At 47.7% G+C, this 16,459-nt stretch overlaps 3 protein-coding genes across 3 annotated transcripts; 1 reads left to right on the forward strand and 2 right to left on the reverse strand.

Annotated features, from left to right (window-relative positions):
* Positions 1-552: 552 nt before the first annotated feature.
* On the forward strand, positions 553-1,926 carry LOC136512785 (uncharacterized). Its single transcript, XM_066506778.1, has one exon. The coding sequence runs from the start codon at positions 765-767 to the stop codon at positions 1,308-1,310; it is 546 nt and encodes a 181-aa protein (XP_066362875.1). The 5' UTR covers positions 553-764; the 3' UTR covers positions 1,311-1,926.
* A 289-nt stretch (positions 1,927-2,215) lies between these two features.
* LOC136512783 (ras-related protein RIC2-like) lies at positions 2,216-4,947 on the reverse strand. Its single transcript, XM_066506777.1, has 2 exons — positions 4,456-4,947; positions 2,216-2,825 (listed from the first exon to the last, which is right to left on the reverse strand). Exons 1-2 carry the CDS (start codon positions 4,686-4,688, stop codon positions 2,396-2,398), a joined length of 663 nt encoding a protein of 220 aa, XP_066362874.1. The 5' UTR covers positions 4,689-4,947; the 3' UTR covers positions 2,216-2,395.
* Positions 4,948-8,428: 3,481 nt separating this feature from the next.
* Positions 8,429-9,415, reverse strand: LOC136511111 (transcription repressor OFP1-like). Its single transcript, XM_066505313.1, has one exon. It carries the CDS (start codon positions 9,413-9,415, stop codon positions 8,477-8,479), a length of 939 nt encoding a protein of 312 aa, XP_066361410.1. The 3' UTR covers positions 8,429-8,476.
* Between the last annotated feature and the right edge of the window lie 7,044 nt (positions 9,416-16,459).

Here is a 16,459-nt window from a genome sequence, read left to right on the forward strand (position 1 = left end):
TTCTGGATAGAAAAGAGATGTTAACTATTAATTCAATGCAAAAACGCCCTTTTCCTGGCTTGCTGCTTCAAAGCGAGTTGCTCCAAATGCCTTCCCTTCTGGCCAGTTGTCACCATAAATTCAATGCAAAACGCGTCTGCAAGTATAGCCATCCTTTGAATTTCATTTGGAGCAAATAGGCAATCAAGACCCAAGACCCAGAGCGTTCTCATTTCTCGAGTCGAAAGACATGGGAACTGGGATGACCTGTGAGGCTGTGAAACACAGACCTTGCCGATGTCGACTCGTTCTCATGCCTGCTGGTTTGCGCAGTGCCCATAAAGGCACGTTGAAAGCGAGGAAAAATGAAGATATTTGTTTATAAAATCGAAAAAACGACGCAGGCCCGTGCACGTCCCGTCCGGCGGCCGGGCGGGCAGTGACCAGTGAGCACGCATGAGAACACGGACGGCGGGCTAACCGGCTAAACGAACGTGAAGGACGCGGCCCCGCACACGGCTGTCGACAGATCCTTTGCCGTGCTGCCTAGCTAACCATTCTCCCCACGTTTTCCCTTCGCCCAATCACGCGCGCAAGTCCCGCTACGTTACACTACCCTCCCTGTCCCGGCTGTCCCCGGCCCCGGGCATCTCGCCATATATATCACGCGCCGCGCACGGCGGTGGGACGTGGCAGCGCGCATTTGGCACACAATCTCGTAACCGTCGTACGTCGCAGGGCTAGCTGTGAAGTGCAGGCGGCGGCGGCGGTAGCAGCAGCAGGTAATGGCGATGGCGCCGGCAGCAGCAAGCCGAGCTACTGGTGGCTCAGCCCCTACTCGCTTGATCTCCAACCCCAAGAGCAGTTTCTTGGTGCCACCTCCCATTCGGCTGCCACGTCGCGCTGCCGGCGGCGGCGGCGGGAACAGGGCCGTGCCCCTCGGCGTCGGGCGGCGCGCCGACAACGGCTCGTCCTCCTCCGAGGGCGGCCGGCTGGTGGACGAGGACATGGCGACGCTGCGGCGGCGCATCCGCGAGGCGCGGGCGAAGCCGTCGTCAGAGGAGAATGACACTTATGACGCTGACGTCGATGCCGGCCCCGGCGCCGGCATCCCGCTGCCGACTGAGTGGACGGAGCTGGAGCGGCGGCACCACGGGAGCTACGTGGCCGGCGTGCGCAGCGCGGTCGGCCTTCTCGAGGTGCTCCTCGTGAACACGCGCCCGGGGCTCGGCGCCGGCTTGCTGGCCATGCTGCTGCTCGGCGTGCCGGCGTCGCTGTTCCTCGTCTGCGCGCAGCTGATCCAGGCCGCTGATTCCGTCTGGTCCGGATGAATGGTCACTGCTGCTGCATCGGTGTATAGCCAGATGAGATGAAGCTGTAGGTGAGCCGAGCACGGTAGGACAATTCGGCCCAGAGATCCATTATACTCCCTCCATCCACGCAAGAATGCGTCATACAGTCTGAAGTTTGACTAGATCTATATAAAAAAGCACAAATATTTATAATACAAAATAAGTATAGTTGATTAGTTTATAGAATGTATTTTCATAATAACTTTATTTAGAGACATAAATGCTAATACTATTTACTATAAACTTGGTCAAACTAGGGCCCCGTTCGCTTCGCTGAAAAATCAAGCCGAAACACGGATGTGAGAGAAAAATACTGTTCCGGCTGAAAAAAAAAAGCTGAAAAATACGGATTATAAGACAAGCGAACAGGGCCTAGAAGTTTGACCAATCCCATAATTGTATTCTTTTGTGGACGGAGAGAGTAGTTATACAGATCTCTAAATTGATTGCACGTATAAACTGTACTCCCTCTGTCCTCAAATAAACCAATTCCTAGAATCCGTGCCTTTTAAGTTTGACTAACTTTATGGAAAAGAATAACAACATCTGTGACATAAAATGAGCATATTATAAAAATATATTCTATAATATATCTAATGATACTAGTTTGATATCATAATTCTTGATGTTGTTTTCTATAAATTCGGTCAAAGTTTAAAAAGTTTGACTTAAGACAACTTCAAGAATTGATTCTTTATGGTACACAAAGAGTATTGTAACTTCACTTGATCAATGTAGTTTATAGAGACGGTTCGTGTTCTTCTGTTAGTAAGCACGCACAAATTCCTCTGTTCGATAAAAGGATTGGTTGGCAAATTCTTTAGTGAACAAAAATATCGCAGTATAGTAGGCAAGTCAAGAACACCAAATGATTGAATTTGACAGAAGCACAAGTTCAGAGCTTATAAATAATTTAAACTGAGTCTCAACGGTTTGACTGACCCTAACCCTCATTACCACCACAAGAAAGACAATCCAACTGATTTGTTTTAACATAAAAATTTTCCCACAAGCCGACCGTACCATACCTACATGAAAAATGAACAAACCGTTTTGTATTCGCCTCAATTTGAGCAGCACCCAACTCTCTTCATCGCAGACACGTCATCCTTCACGTTTATCTTCTCCCCTTTGCCTGGGCCAGCCGCGCCTTCCTCTGGTGCCTCCACCGTCTTCTTGCTCACGATCTGGTATATCTGGGTCAGCACCTCTGAGAACGCGTTGTCCACGTTGGTGGCGTCGAGGGCAGACGTTTCCATGAAGTACATGGACTCGGCCTCGGCAAACTCCTTCGCGTCCTCAGTTGAGACGGCCACCAAGTGGCGGAGATCAGACTTGTTGCCAATCAGCATCACAACGATGCTTTGGTCAGTGTGGTCTCTGAGCTCCCTTAGCCAACGGCCCGCGTTGTCAAATGTAGCACGGCGGGTGACATCATACACAAGTAATGCCCCTACAGCTCCTCGGTAATAGGCGCTTGTGATAGCACGGTACCTGAAAAACAAGCAGAAAACAATGAGAGAAGATTATCAAATGGACACTATCTTTCCTTTCTATCTTCTTGTGATGGTTTTGCAAATGAGATCGGACATGTCAATCACCTAGGAGAGAGGTAAACCAGCCTGAATTGCAAATCCACCAAAAAAACAGATGTGGACAGCTCCAGAGTTTTTGCAGCTACTAGTTATAACTTATAAGTAGTGACCATTCTAGATCCACTTAATTCAGCAATATGGTAAATTGTAGTTTCAAATAGTGTGACCATAGTTCCATTAACGAGCCAGAAAACACACACAGGTATTGCTAACCAACCTCTGACAAGGCTGTTCTCAGCTGATTTGTCCAAACTCCAAACAAAGTTCTGGCACAAAAAAGAAGAAAACAATTCCTGATTGAACTAGCTGGATAACATACTGACATTAATCATCTCAAACAGCTTATGAGATGCTAAACTAATGAAAAAAGGTAAAAAGAAATAGCCACTTATACCACTTCCGATTCATATTCAGTACAACTAACATTGTGATGTGGAGAAGGGATACATGCTAATTTGTACAATGTACCTTCCAAAAGCCGTCAAACAAAATGCATGAGACCGTTTGCTTATAAACAAACTGTGTAACTGCATGTTTGCTTATGGATTAGAAATGAAATATCACAAAGCAGCAAATTTGTTTATCGGCATCTCCTGTATGAAAATCTGAAGTTGAGGCAAGACAATTCTGAAAATATACAATTTTAGAGCACCCTCAACTTCTCCTGTCTTAAAAAATCAAAATGTAAGTTGTTTTTAGTTTTGTCCAAAGACAAACTTATCTAACTTTGACCAAGTTTATAGAAAAATGCAACAACATTTAGAGCATAAAAAATCACTAAAACCACCATGAAATATGTCTTAATAACGCATTTATTTGGTATCCTAGATGTCGGTACATTTTTCTATGGACTTGGCCAAAGTAAAATGTTGGACAAAACTAAAAGTTTAGCATGGTTGATTTCAGTTAGTAGCATCAAACTCATTGAGCAGTTGGCATCTAGTTTGCAGTGAGATCTCTTGATAACATAGTTCCAAAATATGACAACCTACATAGCCCCTATTTTGTCTGGGAAGGAAGCAGAGCCACAAATAGAATGGATAGACACCAAAGGACAAAGAAATTTACCCTGCTGTGCAGTTGCTAACAAGGTATATGACAGGAAACGACATCTCAACCACCAAAGATCAAAATGTGCCCACCCATCTACCTAGTAGAAACAGCTAATAGACATCTGAACCACACAAGTGATGGACCACCCCTAAGATCCCGTCTTTCACAAAATCCTGCCAACGCTGGGGGGATTTCTCAGCGATTTTACCCGCGGTAAATATCAGCATATATGGAAATCGCCTCCAGATCACCAATCGTGGCAATTGCCAATATAGCGTTACGAAATTTAGCTCCCTAAACAAGCAACCGCGACCAAACAGTAAGGCAGCCTCCCAAGATCAAGCAAAGGAGCCAAGGAGGCTCCCAAGATCACATTTTGCTCACCACTGGCGGAGCGCACGAGAAAGTAGAGAACAAATCTACACCATTGCATCGCGGACGCCAAGCGAAGACGTTCAGAGCAGATCAAAGGGTACCTCTCCTGGCCGGCGGTGTCCCAAATCTGGGCCTTGATGACCTTGCCGTCGACCTGGAGACTGCGGGTGGCGAACTCGACGCCGATGGTGGACTTGGACTCGAGGCTGAACTCGTTCTTGGTGAAGCGGGAGAGGAGGTTGGACTTGCCGACGCCGGAGTCGCCGATGAGCACCACCTTGAAGAGGTAGTCGTAGTCGTCCTCCGCCCGGTACCCGCCTCCGTTGGCAGCCATTGCTTCCCTTCCCTTCCCCTTCCCAGGCAGAGGCTGGCTGCTGCTAGCCTGCTAGCGTAGGCGAGGTGGGGTTTTGGGTCTGGATCTCGCTGGAGCCGGGTGGTGCAGTGTCACTGGAACTGGGAGCGGTGCCAGTGAGGCGGCAATCAAGTAGTGGAGCAGTACTAGTATTTGTTTGCCAGTTGCCAAAGGGTTGAAGACGGAAGAGTGGTTGACAGTGTTTACTTTCGGTTCTTAACTCTCAAAACTCCTCATGTTTTTGCGATATAGAAACAGGAAAGCTATTTAAAAAAAAAAAACATAGAAGATGGACTTCTTTATTGTACACCTAATAAGACCCGACAACTTCACCTTTTATACACAGTTCTAAATAAAAGGTGAAGAATGTCTCTCTCTTTAAGGTTGCACATTAGTGTATTCCTACGTCAGATGGATGCAACCTCGGATTATTTTTATGTTTAAAATGGATCCTTATATGATACTGATATTTAAACCAGTTATTTTCGCTTGTTTTATATTTGATTTTTTTTCAATTTCTCCCATTTTAATCTCATATATGAATCAAGTGCTCTAACCATGAGCTTATTAACAAAGAGTGTTTTCTCCACATGACTAGGGTTAGATTACAACTGATCATGGGCCACCTTGACCTGACCTGAGGAAAAAGTGCTGACTTGACTAGTGTATTTGATGAGCTCAGTTCATAATTCTTTACTAGCAACAACAATTAGGTAAGGCACGGGGACTTGGAACCCAAAACACTCAAGAGAATTAGTCCAAGGCTCGCTCATTCTTGAACTTAGAGGGATAACAAGATGGAAGGATTTCATAGTAGTTACAATGAATCTAAGCCTAGGCCGAGGGCCGCCACTTGGTAGGTGTCGTGGGCATTATGTCAATAACCCAGGTGAGCCTACCTAGCATAATGACAGCCAACAATGGCCAATATAGAAACATGAGTCGCTGGTGAGATAAGTAGGGGGTGGGCATTCAGTTTGACCGAACCGATCGGTTCGCTTCTTCGGTTTTTGACTAAATTCGGTTATTTAGATTGGTTACCTAGGAAACTCAAGACCGAACAATTTTAGTCTTGGTTAATTCGGTTTGATCTCGGTTATGACAGAACTGACCGACCAATATATGTAAAGTCAATAAACAATATAATTTGCAGGAAATTTTGACATCATTTCACATAATTATATCACATAGAACTATAGAAGACAAAGATAGCAACTAAACTTGACATTAACAAAATGACTAGACACAAGTTCGCAAGTCTAAAACACAACACTACATTTGCGATTAAACTTGACATTAACAAAATGACTAGACACACGTTCGCAAGTCTAAAGCACAACACTACATTTTCAGAGTTCCACTAGCAGCACATAGCTATATTTTAGCTATTTTGGGTACCCAAGGGCCATGTAGATCTATCTGTTAGAGGACGTGAGATATCCATCTTTGTCAAGCCATAGTTGATGCAACGAGTGTCCTTCGTACGCATGCAACAGCGGGGAAGCCTCCTCTAGCAATCGCAATCGTCCGCTTCTCTTTCCTCTAGTACAGAAATCCTCGATAATTTTATCTATAGCACCGAGAACTCAAGTATCAATTTTGATAAACTTTGGTTATATTTGAGTAATGGAGAAATGTATCTATTAGACATGTCTCGATCTCCCTTTAAGGTGATGAGACTTCTTTTGTTCCAAAATATAAGTTGTTTTGATTTTCTAATGAAAAAAAACAAACTTCTATCATATTTACCAAGTTTATTGAAACACCAAACAAATGAGATATTCTAAGGTGGATGTAATAATAAAACTAATTTAACGACAGCATACTTGATTAAATCTAGATAAATTTGATTCTGAAACAAAACTAGCGCATCGTCATTTACTCATTTCGGAACGGAGGACGCAGGAATTAATAAGCAAAGAGCATTGAGGCCAGGCCAGGTGTGCATTCGTTTTTGCTCGTGTCGTCACAAGTGTTCGCTGGGATCGTAGGTACTATCGCTGTATAAATCGATACGACAGCACTCGGCTGTGCCTGCTGCGAGTTTTGATGATCGTGTACTCGTGCGCCTATTGTCCATGAGCGCATTTCAGCGTGCTAGGTTGGATCCGTATCGACAGGGTTTGGATGTGGCAAACTGGGAAGCTCTGCCTAGCCGGACTCTGTCTGTACTGTCAGCCTGTTCGCTTGGTATAAGCTATGGCCGGTTGCTCGGCTCGGCCGGCGTCGGCGTTATCCTCGTGATCTGGGTGTTGCACCCGCCTTTGGCTCGCCCACCCGGCCACCGCACCGACGGTGGTGGTAGACGGGAGAGGGACTCCCCATCCGAACGTTTCTGACAGCCGCGCGTGCTGATGGCGTTGGGCCATCTGCTGGTTCAGCTCCCTTGCTGATGGTTGGGTTGGGCGCTGGCCCATCAACGAGTTCGAGTCCACGAGGATGAAGGCCCATAGACAGAGACCACACACAGCCTTCTCTTCAGCTGGGGGTCTTCCGGTTGTCCTTTGTTGTCGATTGGATTGATCTTAGGTCAGTTCTGGCTTCTCTATAAATAGCTCTGGGTCTGGCTCCTCTGAAGGAGCAGCTTCTCTGGAGGAGTTGAAGTCGTTCTGAAAAACGTTTGGTAAAACGGCTCATTCGTACTAGACGACGTGAATCCATAGCAAGGAGCCGCGCAAAACTCGTTTTTGAGGCTTCCTCTGCGCAGGCAAAAAAATGACTCCGGCTCTTGACCGGCTCTCCATACGGAGCAGGCGTTTAGCACAACTCCTGCAGGAGCCGGAGCTGAAGCCCCTGCAAGAACTCTACCAAAGAGGCTCTATGTAAAACAGAATAGCATTCCGGCTAGAAATTAATTCTGGAAACCGTTTTCTAGCAAACGAACGGGTCCTAAGGCTCCATCAAGTTAGGGCTATACGACACCAGGACAACTTATACAAATTAAAGTAACGATTCCGGCTGGCAATTATTTCTGGGTCGTTTCCGAAGCGAACGGGGCCTAAACTGACGATGCCGCCGCCCCAAGCAAATCCGTGACTGTGCCAACGCCCGAGCCACCAGCTCCCGGTGCACAACACAAGAGCAAACAACAAAACAAAACAAGGGCGGCACAGCGTGATTCAGATATTTGAATTCTAGAAACTGGGGAATTTTGGAATCTACAGCTGCCAGTGTCAGTGCCATGCAGCATGCTACAGTACATGCCGCCACATCAGGGCCTTGTTTAGACTGTAATTTTTTTACTCTCTCTCCGTCACATTAAATCTTTGGACACATGCATGGAGTATTAAATGTAGATAAAAAAATAACTAATTACAAAGTTTGATTGTAAATTACGAGACGAATCTTTTGAGCCTAGTTAGACCATGATTAAACAATAATTATCAAATATAAACGAAAATGCTACAATGCCAAATACTAATTCCTAACCTCAGTCTAAACGAGCCCCGACAATTTGAGATCTCGCGCTGGACTGTACCTCCAGCTCTACTTAAATCCATCGACGCCACGCCTCAATGCACCGCCGCCGCACGCGGACAAGAAAGCACCTCAGGCTCAACCGCTCAGGGCGCGCCGCACGTGCCGCCGGGCGCCGGCGCAACTTGGCGCACGCACTCATACAGCCGGCTACACTACACAACCACCGTGGCATGGCAACCGACATTTGAATCAGCTCTGCGTGGGACTCTGATGCCGACGGGCCAGTGGGAGTCAGGGAACGCGTTGGCAATGGCAGTGGCAGGTGCGTGCAGTGTCGTCGTGACGGGTGATCAGCAGCGCCGTGCCGTCGGAGGGCGTCGTCTCCCGCCGGCCTCCAGGCGGGGCAGCAGGTTCACGTACTCGAAGCAGACCTGGCGGAACACCTTGACGATGCAGTCGTGGTGCACGTCCGCGTTCAGGGACAGGTAGCACGCCAGCAACCGCTCCAGCTCCTCGGGCCTTGGAGGCACGGCGGTGGGCCCGCCGCCGCTGCTCGCGGTCGCGATCATCTCCACCATGGACTCGCGGAACGCGCGCTGCGGGTCCCGCGTCCGCCGCACCACCGCGAGACCCTCCAGCTCCGCCGGCGCGGCGCGCCGGGGCGACCGTACGCGCACCCGCGGGGGCGGCATTCTCCCGGAGAAGGACGGCCTCCGGCCGCCGCTCACGCTGAGGCGCCGGCTGCTCCGGCGGCGCCGGTGCCGCCTCGCCCCCGCCCCGGCGGCGTCCGTGTCCGACGGTGCCGCGGCGGCTCGCGCGGGGGAGGAGCCGCCGGCGAGGAGGGAGAAGGGGATCAGGCGGCCCAGCGGCGGGAGCTCACGGTCCCCGCCGACGGAGCAGTGGCGGAGGCCGTGCCGGCGCGCGGCGACGGAGTCGGCATTGTCGTTGCCGACGGACAGCCGCCGCGGCACGGCAGCGTCGGCCGTGGAGCGACGCGGCGGGCTGGACGAGCCTGGCGTGACCGTGACCGCCGCAGGGCTCGGGCTGGTGCGCTTGGGGAGGCACGACGACGGGAACGCGGGATCCGCAGCGGTGGTGTTCTTGGGCGTGGGCGTGGACGCGCGCTTTGCGGCCGCACTGGGCTTCTCCTTGGCCGCGAGCTTGGCGAGCCAAGATAGAGGGGAGAATGAGAACGCCTTGCCCTTGCCCTTGCTCCCTCTCTCCTCTGCATTTTCTCCCTCGCACCGCGCAGACGGCGCTGCATGCTGCCTCCGAATGCCCCATGTCATGGCTAGATAGTTCGTGCTACAATCACTTGGCTACTTGGGCGAGCAAAGCTTGATGAGCGTAGTGCAGGGGACAGGGGACTGGGGAGGGAGGCGTGTGCGATTTAAAGCTCGTGAGTTTTGGCGGTTAAGTGCAGTGCCGGCGTGCCGGTATTGGGACTTGGCTCCTTCGAGCTTTCAAACACTCGCTCTCCTCGCAGGACAAAGGCAGACACACAGTGAGTGCTACGGCTAGTAGGAGCAGTACATGACAGAAGGCAGCATCGGAGAATGGAAAGCAGTGAAACAAAGGAGAAGAGAGGAGACAGGCGTGATCTGAAGTTCATGTCTGCACTGCACGGCAAAGCATGCCTGGGTTTTCGAAAGGCCCTGGCGCCGGCCCCCACATTCAGGCAGACACACACTCATGATGCACCCATTCATTAGTCCACAGTCTACCACACCTTTGCGTGCGTCCTTGTACTTTCTGCCGTCCTCTCTCCCTTCAGCCGTTCACCACTGTCGTAGTCCAAGCCTGAGCATGGCCGTGCAGGGGCAGGCATGGCTTGTACTCGTACTGAGCCGGCCGACTGGGAGAGGAGAGGCAAAGGAAGGAGACAAAGCAGGGGGGGGGGGGGGGGGGGGGGTCGGAAAGTGGCTTGATGGCTGAAAGCTCGGGAGCCGGCGACTGGGGCTGTAGTGCTCGTAGGCTGGTACGTACGTAGTACCATGGTTGCTTGCTTGCTTTTGTGCCAATTGTGCTTGCCTGTCTTCAGCAGTCAGTACCGCTGCCTCCTCCTCCTCCAGCTTCTGTTGCTGTTCATCTTTCTTCAGTCGTTTGAACAAAGTCCCCGCCACCGACTAATGGCTTTCGTCCACTGCACGCCGGAATCACCAGTTGCCACTCTCTGACTGACGGCTACCAAGAAACAACTGTTGTTGTAAAATTCTGCAGTGATCACTTATTCACTTTTGCATTGGGATGTACTAGTACTACTAGCAATTTAACTTGTACTAGCGCTGTGTAAAGCATTGTTGACTGTTTTTTTTTGGTATAAGAGCTTCAGATTTGAACCGAGGTCTGGTCTTTTTCTTCTTTACTTTTGCCATTGCTCCAGGTAGGCGTGCCTGTCCAAGGTGTCCGGGCTGTACGGCAGGTGAATACACTGTCATGCTTTGTAGTAGGACACTAGGGACCTGGCATTGCCCTTGCCCTCCATGCTGCTCTGAATCTGAATGGCTGACTGAATTAACAATCTGAGCGGCACTCTTCCTGAGATGGAGCGTGTCCTGTCCTGCACGATGCCGTCCACGATGTCGCGCTGAGAATTGGCCACTTGGGTGCCTTGCTCTGAACTTGCGATGGCTGCTCGTTGTTGAATTCCAAAAGGGAAGGCCCTTTCCTTCATGTGCTGTTTCGTCACCAGTCTGAATTCTAAGCTGTGTTGCCCAAGGTAGACGTGTCTCGTTCTAAAGAGGAAACGGCGCGACCTCTGAATCATTCATTCACTTCACGGGCCATTTTCGCCGGCGAGGGCCGGGCCTTGTCCGAATCCTAATCTGTGGCCCTGGTAGGCGTATGTACTCTTTCCCTCGTGCAAAAGTTTAGTCCCGTCGTATCGAATCTTTAGATACTGATTAGAAGCATTAAACATAGGCTAATTACAAAACTAATTACACAGATTGAGGCTAATTTATGAGACGAATCTGTTATGGATTAATTAAGGCTTATTAGATTTATCTCGCTAATTAGTCTACTCCTGTGCAATTAGTTTTATAATTATCTCATGTTTAGTCCTCTAGTTATCATTAAAATGTCCGATGTGACACGACTAAACTTTAGTCCCTAGATCAAACATAATCATTTGGAGATCTGAAGGTGATACTGTCGATGTTTTACCACCGATAGCCTGCCACGGGGGTACCCGGGACAGTTGTTCGGGCTTCGGCGAATAGCGGAATTCGGCGGTTACGCAAAGAGACTCACGATTTATACTGGTTCAGGCCCTCGACTTGGTCGAGTAATAACCTTACGTCCAGTTCTAGCGTTAGCCTGTTTGCGTTGTATTGCTTTGAGTATCGGGTATGCGTTCTCTTCTTACAATGGGTACCCTCACCAGCCCTTTATAGTCTAGGCGCTGAGAGGCGTTGTTTGTGTCCTATTCGGATACAAGGTCAGAGTCCTAAGCTACGCTTCGGGCGCCTTTCCTTGTATAGTTTGAGTTGGAGTTTCAGTTTTGCACGTTGCTTTACTCCGCGTTCTTCTTGGCGATTGGGCTGTAGGCCTTGTTACCAAGGCCTACCTCCCTACAGTATGGTCTATGGGGGGGCCGTAGGGTTCCCCATCGACAAGCCCCCGAGCATTTCATGATTAAGCTTCAAGGGCCGAGTTGTTATAGTCTTGATCTGGGTCCTTCTTGAAGTGAAATCTTGAGATGGTCTTCTTTGATTCTTCTTTTGGCTGATGTGCACTTTTGCTTGATGTCCTCTGGGTTCTTTTTCCTTTGAGTGCAGCGACACTCATTGAGTGTAGCCCCTGAGCCTCTTGTTTTTTTTTGGTACAAAAAAGCTGGAGGGTCAAAAAATTTGAAAATATGTTTTTCTGTGGTAGATACTTGCAGCCCCCGAGCCTTCTCTGGGTTCTTTTCTGTTGAAAAGAAGCCGGAAGAAGGGTCTTGATTTGTACTTCTTTGGTCTTTGTCTTTTGCTGGTCACTGGTGGGTTTTGTATAACCATGAGTGAGCGTATTCTTTTACTTTTTGTCAGGAATCTTGCTTTTGGGCACTATTCGCCTTTGTTGCTTTGCTCTTTTGTTCTTTTTCTCTCTCTTTCTTGTGATCTTTAGCCTTATTTACCTCTGGTTTGCTATAAATACCTTCTTTGTTGGTTGTGGTTCTGCCTTGAGTAGGAAAATTCTTCTTTAATTCTTTCTTCATTCATAGATATGCTGGTGTGTGAGGTTGAACAGCCCCCGGGCTTATGCTTGGTTGGTAGTGATCATGCTGCTCTATCTGTTCTTCTGTGTCCGAGCTGCCACTGCTGCCGCCACTAGGTTCCTTGTTGCAATATTTAAGAATCTTGTCTCTATCTTATGTCTGAGTTTATCCGGTCCTGTTTGGCCGTCTGTAACCTTTGTATTTGTCTTCGATCAATGAGATTTATAATTTTTCTCCGTCCGGGTTCTTTTTCAACTGTAATCCTTTGACACTATAATTTTGTATGTGATCCTTCACACGTCTCCGAGTTATTTGTTTGGCTGCTTATTGCTGCTGTCATTCTGGTTGTTGGAGAATTCAATGTGTCTTCACAGGTTGTATTGCTGCTGTGGAATATTCTCTTGGATATGCTTTATCTTGTACTGTGGTTGTTCTGGGTATGTATTGTTCCTTCGTGATGGTCTAGTCACATCTGATTTTTTACTGAAGTCCTAGCTCTGCAGTGGTTCACATGGTTGTCCTTTTGGAGTTCTTTTTTCTTCCATGAGTCTGGCATATGTGCATCTGAGTTGTGCTATAAATATGGCCTGTTGCTGATACCCTGCTGTGCCTCCAGCTCCTTAGATGTTTTGTGTAATGAACTTGTGGTTTCTTGTAATATATACTTGTCTCTAAAAATATGATCAGGCTTTGCCCTACTTTTGAATTTGTCTTTGACTAAAATGAGCAGGCTTCGACCTGTCTTTCTTTTTCTTCTGAGATGTCTTTGAATAATATGGAAAAGTTTCGCCCTGTCTTTCCTTGTGGCTTTTTTCTGCTTTGCCATAGCTTGTTTCTTCTTGTGATGTAGTAGAGTTGATGGAGTTGATTATACTTTTCTTGGGGTAATCAACCGATTTGTACTGTAGATCGCTCCTTGGGCGAAGTAGTCGATCGTACCGCTCTTTGGGTCGGCGACTGAGTTGTTTGGAGTGTTTGTGCCGCTCTTTGGGCGAAGTAGTCGATTGTACCACTCTTGGGGTAGACGATCGAGTTGTTGGAGTGTTTGTGCCCCTCCTTGGGCAACATAGTCGATCGTGCCACTCTTGGGGTAGGCGACCGAGTTGTTGGAGTGCTTGTGTCCCTCTCTAGGCGAAGTAGTTGATCGTACCACTCTTGTGGTGGGTGACCGAGCTGTTGGAGTGCTTGTGCCACTTTTTGGGCGAAGTAGTCAATCGTACCACTCTTGGGGTAGGCGACCGAGTTGTTGGAGTGCTTGTGCTGCTTCTTGGGCGAAGTAGTCGATCGTACCACTCTTGGGGTAGGCGACCGAGTTGTTGGAGTGCTTGTGCCGCTTCTTGGGCGAAGTATTCGATCGTACCACTCTTGGGGTAGGTGACCGGATTGTTGGAGTGCTTGTGTCCCTCTCTGGGCGAAGTAGTTGATCGTATCACTCTTAGGGTAGGCGACCAAGTTGTTGGAGTGCTTGTGCCGCTTCTTGGGCGAAGTAGTCGATCGTACCACTCTTGGGGTAGGCGACCGAGCTATTGGAGTGCTTGTGCCGCTTCTTGGGCGAAGTAGTCGATCGTACCACTCTTGGGGTAGGCGACCGAGTTATCGAAGTGTTTGTGCCGCTTATTGGGCGAAGTAGTAGATCGTACCACTCTTGGGGTAGGCGGCCGAGTTGTTGGAGTGCTTGTGCCGCTTCTTGGGCGAAGTATTCGATCGTACCACTCTTGGGGTAGGCGACCGGACCCGTATAGCATAACCATTTCCGGGTTGGCTGTTTGCAGGGTAAGTAAGCAATCGTACCAGCTCTTGGGGTAAGCGATTGCGCCCGTATAGCAACAACCGTTTCCGGGTTGAGCTGTTTGTAGGGCTGCCCTTTTTTCCCCAACCTGATTACGGGTTGGTTCTGTCCGTTGGATAGGGCTGTCAGTCGTACCATCTCTTTATGGTAGAGTGACAAATGATAGCTTGGGTCTCCTTACCCAAGAAGCTATTTGGCCATTGGCCGTCAGTCAGACCATCTCCATATGGTTGAGTGACAAGATTGCCCATGTAGCGCAACTATTTTCGGGTTGGCTGTTAACAGGGAAGCCTCTTTTTCCCCAATCTGATTACGGGTTGGTTCTGTCCGTTGGACAGGGCTCATATTTGAAGCTGTTCTTCTTGAATAATCTCTATTTTATTTCTCTTGAAACTTGAGTACAATCTGTTGTACTTAATTGTAGAATCTTTTGAGCTGCCTGATATGCCAAGTGTTCTTTACAGGTATTTTATCTGGAGTCATCAACTCGTATGTGCCGGGTCCTGTTGCTGTCTTCACGATGAAGGGTCCTTCCCATGGACTAAGTAGTTTATGTCGTCCATCTTTCTTCTGGATTAGTCGTAGTACTGAGTCCCCTGGCTTTAATGATCGGGGTTGAGTACTTTTGTCATAATGTCTTCGTAACCCTTGCTGATATCTTACATTTTGTATGATTGCACTGTCTCTTATTTCTTCTATTGAATCAATTTCTAACCGCCTTGTTTCTTCTGCTTCGCCTTCTTCATACTGTTCTATTCTTGGTGATAGCCATATTAAGTCGGCTGGTAGTACTGCCTCTGATCTGTAGACCAGATAGAACGGTGAGTATCCAGTTGCTCTGCTGATCTAGGTTCTTAGATCCCATACTACTTTTGGTAATTCGTCGATCCATTTTCCACCATAATCTTTCAAATCTTCATATAATCTTGGTTTTAAACCTTGTAATATGAGTCCATTTGCTCTTTCGACTTGTCCATTGGCCTACGGGTGTGCTACTAATGCAAAGTCGATTTCTATCCCACAATCTCTTGCTTGGTATTAGAATTCTCTTGCTGTAAATGGTGAACCAAGATCTATAATTATTCTATTAGGCATGCTGAACCTATGCATGATGTCTTGTATGAATTCCACTGCCTTTTCTACACTATATTTGACAAAAGGTTTGTATTCAATCCACTTTATAAATTTGTCGATTGCCACAAATATGTATTTGAAGCCTCCTTTTGCTTTTTTGAGTGGTCTGACTTGATCCAGCCCCCAGCATGAGAACGGCCAAGCCGGCGGTATGCATATTAAGTTGTGAGCCAACACATGAGATTGCCTAGCAAACATTTGGCAATTCTTGCATGTTCTGACGAGCTCTTCTGCATCTTTGAGTGCTGTTGGCCAGTAGAAATCGGTTCTGAATGTTTTGCCGACTAGTGTCCTAGAGGCTGCATGATTTCCACAGCATCCTGAGTGGATTTCATCCAAGATTTCCTTTCCTTTATCTGTCGGAACACATTTAAGCAGTACTCCTGATGATGCTGCTCTTTTGTATAGTTTATCCCCCACCAGAACATAGTTTTTGCTTCTTCGTACAACCCAAGTTGCTTCTGCTTTGTCTTCAGGTAGTTTCTTCTCTTTGATAAAATCAATGTATGTTTGTCTCCAATCACTTTGTATGACCATGATTTGTCTTGACTGGTCTGGTTCTTCTGCTTGATCTATTTCCATTGGATCTGTTGTCTCCTTCTCTTTTTCTGTGTTTCCGAGTTGTTTGATGGATGGGGCTGTGAGTTCTTCCATAAATATACCGGGTGGTACTTTTGCTCTATCTGATCCTAATTTGGCTAGCACATCTGCTGCAACGTTGGAATCTCTTAGTACATGATGGATTTCGAGCCCTTGGAAATTTTTCTCCAATTTTCTGACTTCTGTACAGTACGCATCCATATTATCTTTTGTACAATCCCAATCCTTGTTGACTTGATTGATTACTATAGCTGAATCACCGTAGACAAGTAGTCTTTTGATCCCAAGCGAGCTTGCAACTCTTAGACCGTGTATTAATGCTTTGTATTCTGCCTCATTGTTAGTTGCCTGCCAAAGTATTTGTAGCACATATTTTAACTATCTCTCTTCTGGTGATATGAATAGTACTCCTGCTCCAGCTCCTTCTAACTTTAGGGAACCATCAAAATACATTTTCCAATGATCAAGTATTGGTTCGGGTTCTTTTTGACTGATTTCTGTCCATTCAGCAATGAAGTCGGATAATGCTTGAGATTTGATTGTTGTTCTTGGTTTGAAGTCTAGGTTGAGAGCACCGAGTTCTACTATCCATTTTGATATCCGACCTGT

The sequence above is a fragment of the Miscanthus floridulus genome, chromosome 16 (assembly GCF_019320115.1).
Source record: "Miscanthus floridulus cultivar M001 chromosome 16, ASM1932011v1, whole genome shotgun sequence".
NCBI lineage: Eukaryota > Viridiplantae > Streptophyta > Magnoliopsida > Poales > Poaceae > Miscanthus > Miscanthus floridulus.